Source organism: Cyrtonyx montezumae, unplaced genomic scaffold, assembly GCF_038088225.1.
Source record: "Cyrtonyx montezumae isolate F1298 unplaced genomic scaffold, pur_monq_1.0 scaffold_34, whole genome shotgun sequence".
NCBI classification, from domain to species: Eukaryota; Metazoa; Chordata; class Aves; order Galliformes; family Odontophoridae; genus Cyrtonyx; species Cyrtonyx montezumae.
Genome location: NW_027072039.1, coordinates 5,968,433 through 5,984,152, shown reverse-complemented (window position 1 = coordinate 5,984,152; position 15,720 = coordinate 5,968,433). Strand labels below are relative to the sequence as shown.

The window sequence follows — 15,720 nt, the reverse complement described above, 5'->3', positions numbered from 1 at the left end:
CGGAATCAAAAATGAACTCAGAAAGAGAAGGCCAGACATGATACGAGAAGGGAGAGAAGCTCGAGCACAACCACACGCCACGGTCAGCACGGCGACCTGCTGCTGCAGACAGGAGTTGGACGCACTCTTCTACCCCAGCTCCAAAATGTCACAAGGTGACCTCGTTCGTCCCCATCACATCTATCTGCAACTTTTCACCGATGCTTTGTGACGTTACAGAACCTCACGTTACACAGTTGCCTTTCAAACTGCAACGCAAAGAGTGTTCTCGAAGACCCAACCGTGGAGAACGGCGCTTTCAGTAAAATCTGACCGTGCCCCACAGCACCCAACTTGGGAGCCAATGTCAAGTCGTACGGTCTGTGCTGAAACTCTCTATCCCCAGTTCTCCTTAAAAGCTCGGAGATCTCCTCCGTAGCGAAATGAGTTATCTTGATGTGCTCTGTGTATCTCGAGATCTATTGGAGGCGTGATCCTCATCCAACCTGCTTCCCGGGGCAGTCCGCACCTCGGGACAGAGGGATTCTCCTTCGGCTGCGCACCCAACTCTGCGAGCAGGAAGGATACTGGTCACAAAGATGCAATGCCTCGAGGAAATTAATATCAAACAGCTATTGCATAATCTCAGGGCGTACACGGGCAACCGGTTCCTGATGCACTTTGGCACCAGAGAAGCGGTGCCCTCGTCAGCAGCAGCCGCAGGTTCCCGTGTGAACCCGCAGGATCCCCTTGCTGTGCATGTGCAGGAAGTTGAAGATTTCCGAGGGCATCGCGTGGAAACCGGGCCGAGGCTTCACGTTGTCGTAGTAGTGGTGAGTGATGAAAATCCCTGAGGGGTTCATGGGGAAGGCCCAGAAACCGAAGAGGTGGACCTCCTGGCAGAGCTCGAGGGCGGCAGTCACCAGGATGAGCCCGGTGCTGATCCGCTTGGCCCGCACGCCCTGGCCCAGCCAATAGCGCGAGACGTTGGCGAGATACTGAGGGTGGAAGTAGTACACGGCTTGCTGGGACTCGAAGTCATCCAGGACGTACTTGACCCTGATGGAGACGTCCGTGTTGCGCGTGTTGTAGAAGGCCGGTAGCAGCACGGAGGCGTTCTCGTAGAGCTGGAGCACGTCGTAGAAAGGCTTCCTCCACTTCTCCAGCTTGTGAAACCTACGAGAAAAGGACACCCGTGATGTCCAGCTCAGTGCGGATCAGCTCGGACACAGCAGGCTGTGATCAAAAGATCTCTGATGCAGAGGTGACTGATATGGGTTTCAACTAATGAATATATTATTATAAATATATATAAAATATATTTAGGTCTGTACCCAAACAGGTAACACAGAATGTAGGGAAAAGACATGGGAGATACCAAAAGAATGCATCCCCCCTTCTTTGGGCAACGCGTTCTGGCAATGCTGCCATTGAACTTCGTTAGCGTGGCACGTTCCCCCTCGTAACGAGGAATTTGTGTAATTCACTGGGCAGAACCGAATGTTACAGAAAACAAAGCAGAGCAAAGAAAATGCCTGACTGGAATACTGAAAGGAAAGCCCAAAGGGAAACATTAGGTTTTTCTGCTGCTCTGTAAATGAAGCACGTGAGCAAGGAAGGACAACGGGAACCAGTCTGACGGTCCCAAACTGTCAGCAAGGTGGTGCTAAGCTATTAACAAATTTAAAACTGAAATCGCTTGGTCAGTCCTGGAATTTACATGTTTTATTTTGTTTTGTTTTGTGTGGTTTTTGTACATATGGTGATGTGTACTGCTGTACTTAAGATCTCAGGGTGGGATGCGATCACTTCCAACCTGATGAGTCCAAGACATCTGCCTGGGATGGGATGTGGGACGGCTCTACTGCTACGTATGAGTTCAGCCTTCAGCTTCCCGCTCCTTGCTATCAGTGTCCGGGTTTAAATGTTTCAGACATTTCTGTAAGTCGTTACTGTTTCCATACACTGAATCATTTAAATTCAGAATGAAGCTGAGGTTCTCGAGAAACATGGAGATGTGGGACTGGGGACACGGTGAGGATGGGCTGATGGACTCAGTGATTGCAGTGGTCTTTCTGTGATTCTGTTCTATGTAATATAGGGTCAGGTTTGGAACAGTAATAGTAGATGGAAACACAAAGAGCAGAGAGAACCTCTCAGTGATGATGCTGGGATTGACGGTCACAACGTCCGTCTTCACACCAACGTCGGTGAAGTACTTCTCAGATATAGGAGGCAAATTGCATCTGTAAGGAAAAGAAATCAGTTAAGAAAGTGAGAACAATTCCTTTCCAGCACTGGAAAGTAGAATTGATTCAAGTTCTTCCCCGAGTCTGTTGGAGCAGTCCTCTTCGTACAGAGGTAGCTAATGTTCAAACATTTTGATCCTTAACAGCAGATTGGCTGTTTACTTTGGCACTTCAGGAGCAGAACTGGGACAAAGCTCCAAGACAATCACCCTCTACAACCTAAGATTTCCTCAGTAACAGTTCTGTTGTATTCCATAATTAATATACAAACTATATCTGCAACGCTGTGATGAACGTGCTTCGTTTTATACCCTAAAGAATTTAGGGGGATGTGCACCACAAGAGAGAAACAAGCCCAGCTTCTAATTAATCCCAAACAACCTGCTTCCCTTCCTCTTCCCTTTTAGGTAGCTCCAGCACTGTGTGAGAGCAGAAATTCTGGCTGTACAGATTTGACTGAGGATGTCAAAGCGATTAGGAGTGAACACAGAGATGTGGCACGGGGGGGACGCGGTTAGCGCGTGTGGCGGGGACGGTCTGCAATCGGACCCAGTGATCCATGAGGGCTTCTCCTCCTTTCCTCACTCCTTAATGACCCTGTGATCTTCAGACCTTCACCTTGCCCAGCCCCCACGTGTCCTGGCCTTGACCCAGATTCTTACAAAATTCAGAGCATCCCTCAAGAGATGCTGAAGTTACCGGACACACTCACACAAGCTCCACTTCCATAGGAAATGCTTCTTAAAAGATAAAACAAACAGCATCAAGCTCTATCAAGAGACAACGCTTACAGCTGTCTTACACTCAGTGACGCTCCATGCACCACACCATCAGGGCTGGATGGGAGAAAACCATGAAGGAATTCAATATAAGCAACACTCAGAATTTTCACAACACCACAGTGCCGTTGCCAGCCCTTAAAATATAATTTCTCTTTCACTTGGGAACAGAGAAATGGACAAAAATCCTTCAAAGTCCTCCTCGGATTCGGGAAACTCACACCCACCTCCCAGAGGGTCCTCCTCTATCAGGTCAGGCAGCTTTTTAAACCACCTTCTCATGGGCAGTGTTATTTCCAACAGTTTTCTCTATGAGGACCCAGAAGTTCCTTCTGGAGCCCTCTGGCATCCTCAGCTCCACGCAGTGCTGGATGCATCAGGTTAAATGAGAAAAGCATTCAAACGTTCAGCTTCAATATTTTTAAAGTGCCAACTCAAAGCAGAATTGAGAAAGCTTGATTTTCAGGAAAGTGGTACTTCCTTATGAAAGCTATAGAGTGAGCTGGGGCTGGGGCTGGGATCTTGAAGGTCCTTTTCAACCTTGATGCCTCTCTGATCCTACTCACTGCAAAACTTCATCTTGCCCAGAGCATCCTACAAAATTCAGAGGACCCTCAAGACGCGCTGGAGTCACTGACACACACTCACAGCGGCTCCGCTTCCATTCGGAACTCTACTTAGAAAATAAACCCTCGAGCTCCAGAAACTCGGCCCTGCCAAGGGAAGTGACACCCCCGCATGCAGTGCTCTGGTTCCCGCAGACCTCCGTTCCTGCCAGCAGATGGAGACAGACCACAACAACTGGAGACCACACCCGCTGCTCGTGCACTTCGTGCGTCCCATTAAGCCATGGTTTTATATAAAACAGTCTTGCATCCCGCTGACCACGAGCTCCCTGACAACACGGTGACTTCCACCGCTGTCCCGGAGCTTCTGTGGCATGCTGACAGCGCTCCACATGCAGTTTTTCAACTTTTTGTTCGTGACTCCCAGCACCCGCAAAGCAGTGCCACACCGATCTGTTTACACCTCTCCACAAACACAATTTCACTTTAAAATCGATGTCAGCAGACCTTAAGCTCCTTAAGACGGCTTTATGCATAATTCTGGTCGCAGATGTTCTGAAGACAGCAACCCAGTTGGGTTTCTTTGTGTAAGTAGGGATGTACTTACTGACATTTCATTTCTGCTCAAGTCTCTGTTCAACAAATTCCAACCACCAAGAGCAATGCAATCCCAGCTCCTGCACCGCGCACTGCTCTGCTCCTTTATGTGGCTGTGACCCAGGAGAGACTCACAGAGGTATCAGGGGACCTCCACTGAAAGCTCTTACGCACAAGTGATGACATTTGCTGCCCACATTTCCACTTCCACTCAATAGTTCGTCACCTTCAGGTGCAACATGCACCTTCATTTCAATCCAACTCAGAAGAAAAGAACCTGCTACACTTATCTATTGCATGCAGCATGCAGTAGCCCTTAAAATGAGGGAAATTATGTGAAACCTGAATTATTTCACAGATTAAAATTAGGACAATAGATTAACATAAAGTGGGCACAAGACGTAAGGGGTCTGAAAATGATTAGTAAATGTAGGGCCAGCACACCATCATCTTTCATTTGATGTCGAGTTCAGAATGCACTGACTTGTATTCAAACCAATTTTTGATGGTATGAAGGTGGAGAAATTCACTGATTTAAGGACGCTCATTTTAAGCTTACAGAAACGTACCTGAAGTCAGAAAATGGGCCAGGAGAAGCAAAATTATTTTCTTTTCTATAAAGCAGGTCATGGATCTGTGAACTTGCTGTCATCTGCCATGACCCAGACAGAGCTTAGCAGGATGCTGAGAGGGATTAGATGTGCTTAAGAACAATAGAAGTAACCTTCCTTCATATGAAGGATGATGAAAAGACACGAGACGTGGGCAAGGACAAATCCACAACTTGGGGAACAGAGCAAGCTGAATGAGGACATAAGCGCTGCCAGCAAGCCAGTTACTGCCCACGTGAAGGAAAGGAGAAATAACCCCTCACATCGTAAAACAAACACACGGGGAAGCGTTTCTCTGAAATAAAAACTCAGGCTTGACTTGTTCAGTTTGTCAATCCAGAGTTTCCACTTGAGAGGGGAGAGTTCTCCAACCCTTCGTGTGCCATTAGAGCAGAAAACAAATGCAGAGCACACAGTCCGTACCGGAACACGAAATCTGCGCTGTCGATCTCTCGTCCACATCTGCTGTTCTTCAGGATCCCTCCATTCCCGACCACCGCGCACTTCTTGAACTGGGAGCGGTGGTAAGGCATATCCTGCAACACGAAGAAAGCAGGCTCACTTCCTGAAGAACGGAGCAAGTGCTCTTTTTTCGTTATTCCTCATTGTTTTTCTCGTTTTTTTCCTTTTATTAATTTATTCTTTTTTTTTTTTTGGGGGGGGGGGTTGGTCTTGATGCAAATGCAGCCATCGCAGGGAGCTGACGTTCCCATGGTGCACAACAACAAATGGAAATGTCATCTGTGTAATCAGAGGTGCTGTGAGGAACTAACTCAGAATGAAATAGACAAACCCTCCTTTTCCTCAGACTTAATAATGGCAGAAGTCATTTTATAACTCACTTTCTCATCCGATTTACACACAGGGCCGTGAACCACAAACCTACAGCACTCGAGATGCCGGTGTCCTCTGAGAAGCCTGCAGATCCCAGAGCAGATGGTGAAGCCCACGAGGCCGTTCTGAACCAGTGCACCGCAGCTACTGATCAGAACTGAGCCCACATCTTACTGCTTGCTCCCACTAACTGTACCAACAGCGTTAATTAATGATAATAAGCTTCTGTGCCACCTGCTGCAGAAGCCCCATCTCAGAGAGCAGAGCGTGGCCACGAGGGCCCCGCGCTCAGCGAGCAGGTACAGATGGACCTATGCAAGCACAACAGTGCTCCTTCTTGGCCATACATTTTTTAGCAGTAATTTCACACCGCAGATCACAGAGATGTGATAACGGCACGACATTTCTCAGTGATTATCTCCAGGACTTTTCCATACTGCTCACAACCCTGACTTCAGGAGTGAGCAGAAAGCCAACTAATTAAAAGTGGTTAGGCCTTCAACGTCAACACTACTAACAGAGTCCCATGTTCTTAAATTCAGTATCTTCCTCCCTTTACAAAAGGAAAACCTAACCCAAACCTTAACCCTCACCCTACAATAACCATAACCCTAACCCTAACTCTAACCATAACTCTATAACCCTAACCCTAACCCTATAACCCTACCTTAACCTGTACCCTAAAAGAAACCATAACCCTAACTCAAATTTAAACCTAAACCTACCCTAACCCTAACCCTAGTCCTACTCTAACCCTAGTCCTAAGCCTAACTCTAACCTAACCCTAAGGCTAACCCTTTCCCAAACCCTAATTTTAACCCTAACCCAAACCCTAGCCCTAACCCTAAAAATCACAGTTATCCCCTCCCAATATCCCACTTTAAATTCAGGATCAAGCAGCAGTCACATGAGATCACTTCTGCACCACAGTACGGAGCGCGGTGGGATTGCCCACCCTCCACATTTGCCCCTTGGCTGTCAGGCCACGGGTTATTGGTTGGAAAGGTTTTTAATAATCTTTATGATGCTTTAGAATTTTGCAACTGAATTTATGGCATGTGAATGTCATTCTTTAAAAGAAAGTTGGGTTTATGTTCTGCAGGAAAACGTGCACACATCGCACGCTGGACCAGACGACCACTGGAACACAGGATACTCAACTGAAGCTTTGTATCACAAACAAACTCAGAGTACTCAAAGCACAAGCAATGATGTCCAGAGAATGTTAATCAGCTAATTGCCCTAGCTTGTTGGAGATCTTTTTATGATAAGGGTGCTGATTCAGTGGAACAGACCGCCTAGAAAGGCGTGGGTCCCCAGCCCTGGAGATGCTGTCCGGGGCTCTGAGCACTGACGGAGCTGTGGGTGCCCCTGTGGGTGACACGGAGCTGGACACGTGGCCCTAACGACCCCTTCCACCTCCAATGATTCCGGCGTTCTACACGTGTGGCTTCGGCATTTTGGGTAACTACGCAAAGAGAGTGAAGTTGGCTTTGCAGATGGACAGAGGCACCTTTGGAAACATTTTGAAGATTTCTTGGTTGATGTGGAAGATCCCACTGGTGTCCACTTCGTACTTCAGCTTAGTTCCCAAGGGAGTGTTCTTCTGCGTGGTGAACAAGAAGGCAGGGGCATTGCAACACCTCGACAGCGAGGATCTGTGATGTGAAAAAGAGAGAAACGGGATCAAGGAGCTGATAGCACGCTTTAGGATTTGCAGTTACTTCTAACAAGACTTTTTTTTTTTTTGGGGGGGGGGGGAATAAATAAATAAACCCCTTCTTAACAATATGAGGGGTAAAGTGGTGGTTTGCTGGATTTTCCTTTAGAAAATTTCAAGTTCAGAGAAATTCACTCGCAAACTCCAATCTGCCACACATCCCCAAGCTCCTGTATCCTGTGGAAATCATACTCGTGAATTAGTACCCTTTCTGCTTTGGAGTTTTTCCAGCTTTGGTAAATGTACCACTCGTCACTGGGCAGGAAATACAGGGCTTAAAGTCTTCGTCTGGGAAAGAATCTCCAACAAATGACCAAAATGCTTTTTGTCACCGGTACCAAGGAGCAGATACTCCAAAATAAACAAAAACAGCTTTGAAACCTCAAAAATGAGAATCGCGTCACAGATGAAAAGCCAAGTTTGATATGAAATGTGAAGAGGAAAAGTAGTTTTCCAAATAAGGGAACCATTCCCTGATGTTTTTCTCCTTCTACTGACTTAATCCCCCTCAAGAGTCCGTTTGTTTCAGTCGATGCTCCATGTCCTTTTAACAAACAACACGTGTCGTGGTCAGTGAATAAAGATGAAGTCCAAAGGGCCAAATTAGGGACCCTGCCTTCAGGGCATGGCGCCTCATCAGGAGCTGAAAGACAAAGTCACTCTGCTCCGCGGGTTTAATTACAGGAATTGGAAAGGAAATGCAGAACAGTGCAAACATTTCAGTGATCCCAGTCACCGTAACGCACTTGGATGGAGCAGAACGACATCATATGACATCGGATCGAGGCAGCAACCATGTGAACCAATGAGCAATTCCAAAGAATGAAATCATTAGCTAATTAAATGCGGGTAGTCATACTGGATTGTGATATCTGAGACGTGAAATTGCTCTTCGTTAGTTCTGATAAGGAAACAGAAGAGGGGTTCTCTGTCCTAACATCCTAACAGTTTTCCAGAGGTACAGTCCTTAAAGAAATGTCTGACAGCTGATGGAGAGTGACATCCAGAAACTGCTTTCTTTATTCTACGCAGTGTGACTTTCATGCTTTCTCCTTCTGAACTGCTTCAGTATCTCACAGAAATCTACAAGATAAAAGGCTCTAATTGTATATTGTTCTTTTCTTGCTCATTGCGGGCTTTGATAACGGCCCATTAGATATTTTGCAGGAAAATGCACACATTAAAAACGTGTGTGGAATTCACATCAGAAAAAATGCTATAGGTCTGTGACTAACAATCCGTTATTTTAAAAGATGTTAGTGACTAACTCAGCACACGCATTCCCACATTCTCTCATTAATTCATATCAGCTTTTTCCTGTAATCGTGAAAGAGAATTTGGGAGAGATTTGCAGGGTGTTCTAAACGAGAGCTCTGAATCACGCCACTGACTTCATTAACCAGTCTATATTCCACTTTGAAATCACAGAACGGCTGTGGTTGGAAGGACACCAAGTATCACCGAGTTCATCATAACCACGGCCCTTCCTTGAACAGATGAACACACAACGTTCAAGTATTTTGGGGCTTCGTTCTGCCGTTGCCTTCACAAGATCAGCATCACAAACCGTCTCTTGAAAGGACCACAGAGGGCCTTCAGCAAAGAGGAGGTTACATGAAGAAAGGCAAAGAAAGAAGATGGAAGCACACTGCAAAGGTCTCCAAAGACCAGAAGTAACATCTGAAGATAGCTGGGAAGCAACGGCTGAGAAGCCCTTAAGGAACTGAGAAACAAGGCCTGGCAGCACCTAATGCACCTCCGAAATCCAGGACCAGCATTTTGTAAGCCAAATTTGTAGTGTCACATGTTACACCGCCAGCAGCTAAGCTGTCGCACCACGTACAGCTTCAGCTTCTTTGTTTCAGCCCATTTCTGCTCAGATGGAAACGTCCTTTCCATTCCAAATTCCCTTCCTTAGTTGGAAAGAATATCCCTTAGGCCAGAAGAGCTCTCTTTCACCCTTGCAGTCCAAACATGGACAGTGAGGTGGGTTGAGAGCTGTCTGAGTGGCAGAGCTCAGCGGGTTGTGATTGGTGATGCAGGGTTCATTGGAGCCCTGCACTTAGGGCTGTTCCTCAGGGGTCAGTGCTGGGTCCAGTTCTGTTCAGTGCCTTCATCAGTGACATCGGTGAGGGCACAGAGTCCGCCCTCAGCAAGTTGCTGACGATACGAAGCTAGGAGGATTGGCTGACGTGCCAGAAGCTGTGCTGCCATTCAGTGAGACCTGGACAGGCTGCAGAGCTGGGCAGGAAGGAACGGGACGCGCATGGGAACTTCTTCCCAGTGCAGCGACGGAGCACTGGAGCTGCACAGAGAGCTGGTGGAGTTTTCTCCTCTGGAGACATTCAAGAGCTCCCAGGACGCCTAGCTCTGAATTGGGTCTAGGGAGCTGCTTTGGCAGGGGGTGGACTCGACCTCTAGAGGTCCCTTCCAATCCCCACTGTTCTGAGATTCTGAGACTCTGTGACAATGCTTTCTCGCAATCCATGTTTGACATCTCTGTAGAAGCTCAACTCAGACCAAAGTAAACCTTGCAGCGCCATCGCCGCGGAGCATTCTTACTTGAATATGTTGGCTTCTGTGACATTCATCTCCCATTTGCACATCTGGAGGCTCTTCCATCTCTCAAATAACTCCGTTTGTTTTACCCTACAACATAGAAAGAAAAATGATTAACGCTGTGGGATTCGCCCCATTCAACAGGGCAAATGCGTCAGTCTGTTCAGTGAAAAACCTATCCTTCAGTTATTTTTTCCTCCTAAGAGACACCAACTGTAAGCCTGGTACAAACAGGAACTGGTGGAGCACATCAGATGTCTGAGAATTCTTCAGGACTCACAGTCCTTAACGAGCTCTCTTCAGCTTTGAGGGCTTTGAATGTTCTAATAAAGCAAAGGCTTTCAATATAATTATATATTTAAAGTGAGTAGCACTCAGGATTTCCCAGGCTGCAGAAGCTACGGGAAGGAATTAGGTCGTATTGTACTTATCACAGCCCCCCAGAGCATATCCACTTGGAAATCTTCCATTACTGTACGGGCTGACTCAGGAAACAGAGCACAGCAAAAAGAAATACATCAGAGGAACTCAGCGCAGCGAAAGAATTCAGTGTCCAACGTCTGCCCCAAAGTAAGGCTAACTCAGCCCCAGCGAGCAGGAGTCCACCACCTTTTGTGTACCACTGGAAAAGATGAAAGGAAGTGGGTAATCCTCCATAGCATCTGATAAGGATGCAGAAAAGCGATCAAAACTTACACCCTCAGCAGAACATTGGCAGAGGTGTCGCATCCTCACTCCTTCCATTTATTTTTAAGCACTGCGAGTCAGCGGGCACTGCAAAGTTGTCACCCTTGTCTCCTCCATCCAAACCAAATGCAGAAGACAAGGACGCAACCTACATCCTTCTGAGCACAAAGCCCCTGAGGGAGACGTGCTCAAAATTCATACAGACCTGGAGCAGAAATCCAGTTCTGCACCCTTGAATGCTTCCCACTCTGCACTCGTACAGCTGCGATTTCGGATGAAACTACAAGTTCGTGGGATTAATAAACCTCGTGGATTGTAGATGAGGTGACTACAGTATGATTTTAGACATGGTGAGGGAGAAGGTCGGTACAAAAACATCCCATTTTGATTTGTGCAATCAGCTCTACGGGCCGCCTGTGTTTTTGGACTGACTCCATCTGCCTGGATCCATGGGTACCTCTCAGTCAACTCAAACGTTTCCTGGTACATATGTAGGATCAGAAAATAAAAAACGCAGCAAAATACAGATTTTTTTTTCCCTTATAACACTTCCATAATTTTCACTGAGTGTTACGACTGAAATTCACCGCTGAAGGAAATCATGGCAGTCAAAATGGGCTCAAAAAAGACCCAAACTAACAGGAATTTCACACCGCAGACCACAGAGATGTGATAACGGCACGACATTTCTAGGTGATTATCTCCAGGACTTTTCCATACTGCTCACGACCCTGACTTCAGGGGTGAGCAGAAAGAGGGCAAATTAAAAGTGGTTAGGCCTTCAGCATCAACACTACTAACAGAGTCCCATGTTCTTAAATTCAGTATCTTCCTCCCTTTACGAAAGGGAAACCTAACCCAAACCCTAACCCTCACCCTACAATAACCCTAACCCTAACCCTTAACCCTCACCCTACAATAACCCTACCCCTAACCCTAACCCTAACCCTAACCCTAACCCTAACCCTAACCCTAACCTTAACCCTAACCCTAACCCTAACCCTAACCCTAACCTTAACCCTAACCTTAACCCTAACCCTAACCCTAACCCTAACCCTAACCCTTAACCTAACCCTAACCATAACCCTATAACCCTCACCCTAACTCTGCCCTCTGCTGAACACCACCCACCACTTGGGGTCACCATGCCAGACCTGTTATGGGGTAGGGATAACTTTTTTGCCCCGTTTCTTCACTATTAGCCACTGTCAACGACAGAGCACGAGGCTAAGCACACTTCCAGTCTGCTCTTACTCTTCACTTACCTATATGAAGGACCTGGAATATATTACAAATAGTACTGCAGACACAGTATTTAATTCCAAATTGCGATACCAGTTTGATTACAATGCGTATTTGTAAGCCTCAATTTTTTTTTTTTTATCAAATGGGTGTCAAATGAAATTCAAACGTCACTATTCACACGCAGAAGAGAACGTCAGAAATCCCTGGTGAGATCCCCACTGGTAGGACCTCTTGCACCTTACATCTTTGAGAGCTTTGAGTTACCGTTCTCCTCGTGCCTGGGAAGTGATGTTTGCAGCCAATGTTCACACTTACATAGACAAGACCTTCACTGCAATGATGTCCTGCCGCAGCTCCAGGCATTTGGTGGAGTTGTACTCCAACGGCCCTTCGTAGAATTCAAAATACCTGGAGAAGAAGAAGGACAAAGGCTATTTACAAGGCTTAAGCCAGGTCACTTATCTCACACGTCACCAGAAACGTGCTCTAAGTCGTTATTTGCCACCTCCACCCAACGCGAGACTATGTCTGGCTCGAAGGCAGTGACCACTCCCAGCATGACTCAGACATCACTGCTGATGGCAGACCACCCATGCCCGGCCCTTTAGGGATTCAAATGCCAACGTGAGACATTCAAGAGGGAGCCCTCAGCAGTTTCCGTTTGGCTAACTCAAACTCAATGGATGGTTTTTCAAACTGCCTCCACAACACCTTGCTTAGGCAGAAAGTGGCCATGGTGTCAGCTCAGTTCGTTTTCCCGCAGGCACCACCAAGGGCCAGGTGTGTTTTCCAATGGGCAGCACAGGATCGATGCCACAGGAGGTCAAGGGAGAAGTGCTTGTAGAGCACTACTCTCATTGTTTGCCTGAATGCTCTGAGAATTAAAAAGAAACAGCTCCTTAAATCCTTAGCAGAGTGTTGGAGGTTTCACCCTGTCTGCATGGAGTGCTGCAGCTCAATGCAACCGAGCTTTTCCCTTTATCAGAATATTCAGAGGAGAAGGGGAGCTGGGATTTTCTCCTCAAAAGGTTTGAGAACAAAAGAATTTGGGTCTTCAGACACATCAGATCTGAGAATTCTAACCCTTAAAATCTGACAAATATGTTTACTTTTTTGGTCACATGCCCCCATTTCAACCCTCAGACTGAAGAAAAAGAGAAACAAATCACAACGGCAGGAACTCAGTTATTGGGGTCAGAGAAAAACCAGGCTGGCCATTGGGTTCTGTGAGACTGCACTGAAATTACAAAAGCGATTCAGGGTTTAAACCAAGCTCTGTCTGTTTTGCTCCATCACTGCAAGTGTGTGTAAAACCCAACACCTAGGAACTAGGTGCGTGTTGCACGTGTTCACACAACAGTTACGGGTATAATGAAGAAGCACAAATGGGTGACCTTATAACAGAAGTTAGATCAAGCTATTTCAATGAAACCTTCATAATCTCAAATTCACAACCCTGTAACTACAACGCGACCTCTGAATTTTCAGTAAGAAAGGCACTAGATTCCCTTAAGAGCTGTATTTAAACTGTCGTTGGTAATATCATATTTTGGTGTGGCAACGTTTGAAAATTAAATCAAAGATGGTGTTTGACCTGAATTCCTCCTCAGTTTCCAATACAAAACCCTTCGAGACGTTCAAGAGGGAATAGAGAGGTAGGAAAACCTTGTTGTTTTAGTGGTTCATATTTCTGGTTAGTAGCAGAACCTTGGGGGGCCCAAAAGTTGACCTCTGCTTGAGAAGAGCAAAGTGCTCACACTGCGCAGGGGAACTGCCAGAGGAGAGCGTGCCCAAAAGAACATCACCAGGAATCTCCATGAGGACCTCCCAACGCCACAAGCATCTCAAGGCATTCTGAATTTTGCCATTTTAAGTGAATCCGTAAGTTGACTTGATAAAGATAGGAAGAGGGGAAACCACAGAAGGGAGAAAGGCACTATGGTCTGTGACTGGAGACAGCACAAAAAGAAACCTGCCACCAACCGTGGACATCTCTGACCTGTCCAGAGCTGCTTGAAGCATGTCCACAAACCCTTCCAGAGGTTCTCACCACTTCAAGCTTGTCCAGACCCAAACCAATCACTGTGGGGAAGGACAGAAACCTCAGGAGGAAGGATCCCATGCTGAGAAACGACGGGAGATGAACACCAAAAATTCTTAATGAGGGTAAAGTGTTTACTGTCAAGAACTGTAGAACACAGAATCACCAAGGTTGTAAAAAGTTCAAGATCTTCTAGCCCAACCATCCGCACAGCACCAACACTTCTCCACTAAACCAAGCCCCCTCGTGCCATACCGACCTGTTTCCCAAACACCTCCACGGATGGTGAATGAAATAGAGTAGCTCAACAAGCTCTTAAAAATGCAGCTATGTTGAAGAATGCTCATTTACTTTTCAAGGCAAGAAATACATCTGGAAGGAAATAATGAGTTTCAAGTCTTTCCTACTAGTGATGAATCTGGGAAAAGTCTTCAGCCCCCAGAGGGAGGACGGAAGTCATCGACACAACTGGTCTCTCACCAAAGCCCCTTTCTGCCTCAATTGTCCACCTTCCTTATGGAAGAGCAGATGAAATCTCCTGCACTGTTACATCTCCTGCACGCCTGTGGAGCTGGGGCTGAGCAACCTGTCTGCTATGAAATTCGCTCCCCCTGAAAGTGGTTGAGGAATTCATCTGGTTGAGGATGGTCAGAGCTCCGTGTTGATGACCTCCAGATAAATTCCCGAAGCCAACTCCATAGGACTTCAGCTGAGATGTCAAAGAGCAAGTTATCACACGGGAAAGCCGGCTGCAACCTGCACACAGCAGACAACGATGTCGTTTTATGAAAGAGATGAAAGTTCTTGCATTCCAGAGGCTCCATTTGGTCACTGCTTGTTTACCCAATCCGTGAGCCAAAAAGAGAGAAGAAAATGGATGTGCTGCTGAGAGGCAGAGAAGCGAGGAGGAAAGGACTGCACAAAAAAGAATCCACTTTTGGCTCCTAAAGGAGAGCCATGGGGCAGCGATGGATTTGCAGCAGTTATTCCGCCAGTGCACAGCTCAGAAAAGCACAGGGCTGTCCTGCAAGCCACCTCTCCCCCGTACCTCACCTCCTTCAGTTTCCAGCAGTCATTGGAAGCATCAGATTCATGGTTTGCAACTCAGGCTGCAGATGCCAATGACACCGCAACGTCATTTTTCCAGGATGAAATCCAGCTCCTTAACACCAAAGGCATGGGGAGAGGTCTCTTCCTAAGCCCCACACAAACGAACGAGCAGAAACGAGATGCTGCTTGCTCTGATATCCTCCCACTTTGCCTAAATAAGGCTTCCGTCCTTCCGAAACGTCGTGTCTCTCATTGCAGCCTCACTGCCAGCTGAGCAGCTCGCTGAGCTTGAGAGTGAGAGACAGATGTGACTCCCATCACTCACGCTTGGACCTTTGGCTGCTCATGCTTTGATGGGAGTCAGCTTTGCCTGATCGTGCTGCATGAATTAAACAGCCCGAGAGACGGCTCCAAGTGACGCTTGGATCAAGGCACTGATTCTTTTGATACGTTGCACAAAGGTTTTAAAATGAAATTGAATGTCACTGTCGGGTGTGTTTTAAACACAGCCATTTCCTCCTGCTAAAACTCCTTCCTCGCTCCTGGGGACGGTTCTGCACTGCTCACGGTGAGGCTGCAGGAGAGCAGAGCACTGTGTGAAGGTGTCCACCAGTCCTTGCACGATAAACAAAGACCTTTCCAAAAAGACACACTGTCCAGAGTCTGAGAAATGAGAACAAACGCATGAAGCGCGTCGATTTCTGCTGAACACTTAAGAGAAACGTCCAGCCTGCAGCGCTTGCACTGGTCAGTGTGGGCAGAGCTGTGTTTCACCCAAGTCTTGACTCACCTTGCCCAATCGA

The 15,720-nt window shown here is 46.9% G+C and overlaps 1 protein-coding gene across 2 annotated transcripts in view; it reads right to left on the bottom strand.

Moving 5' to 3' along the window:
* Positions 1–614: 614 nt before the first annotated feature.
* Positions 615–15,720, bottom strand: part of ST8SIA5 (ST8 alpha-N-acetyl-neuraminide alpha-2,8-sialyltransferase 5) — a 29,429-nt gene continuing 14,323 nt past the window's right edge. For both annotated transcript variants that reach the window (XM_065745256.1, XM_065745255.1), the window contains 6 exons: positions 12,142–12,234; positions 9,898–9,984; positions 7,129–7,273; positions 5,205–5,317; positions 2,133–2,225; positions 615–1,155 (listed from right to left, as the gene is read on the bottom strand). In XM_065745256.1, coding sequence (XP_065601328.1) covers positions 687–1,155; positions 2,133–2,225; positions 5,205–5,317; positions 7,129–7,273; positions 9,898–9,984; positions 12,142–12,234 — 1,000 coding nt within the window. In that variant the 3' untranslated portion in view covers positions 615–686. The remainder of the gene's footprint in view (positions 1,156–2,132; positions 2,226–5,204; positions 5,318–7,128; positions 7,274–9,897; positions 9,985–12,141; positions 12,235–15,720) is intronic.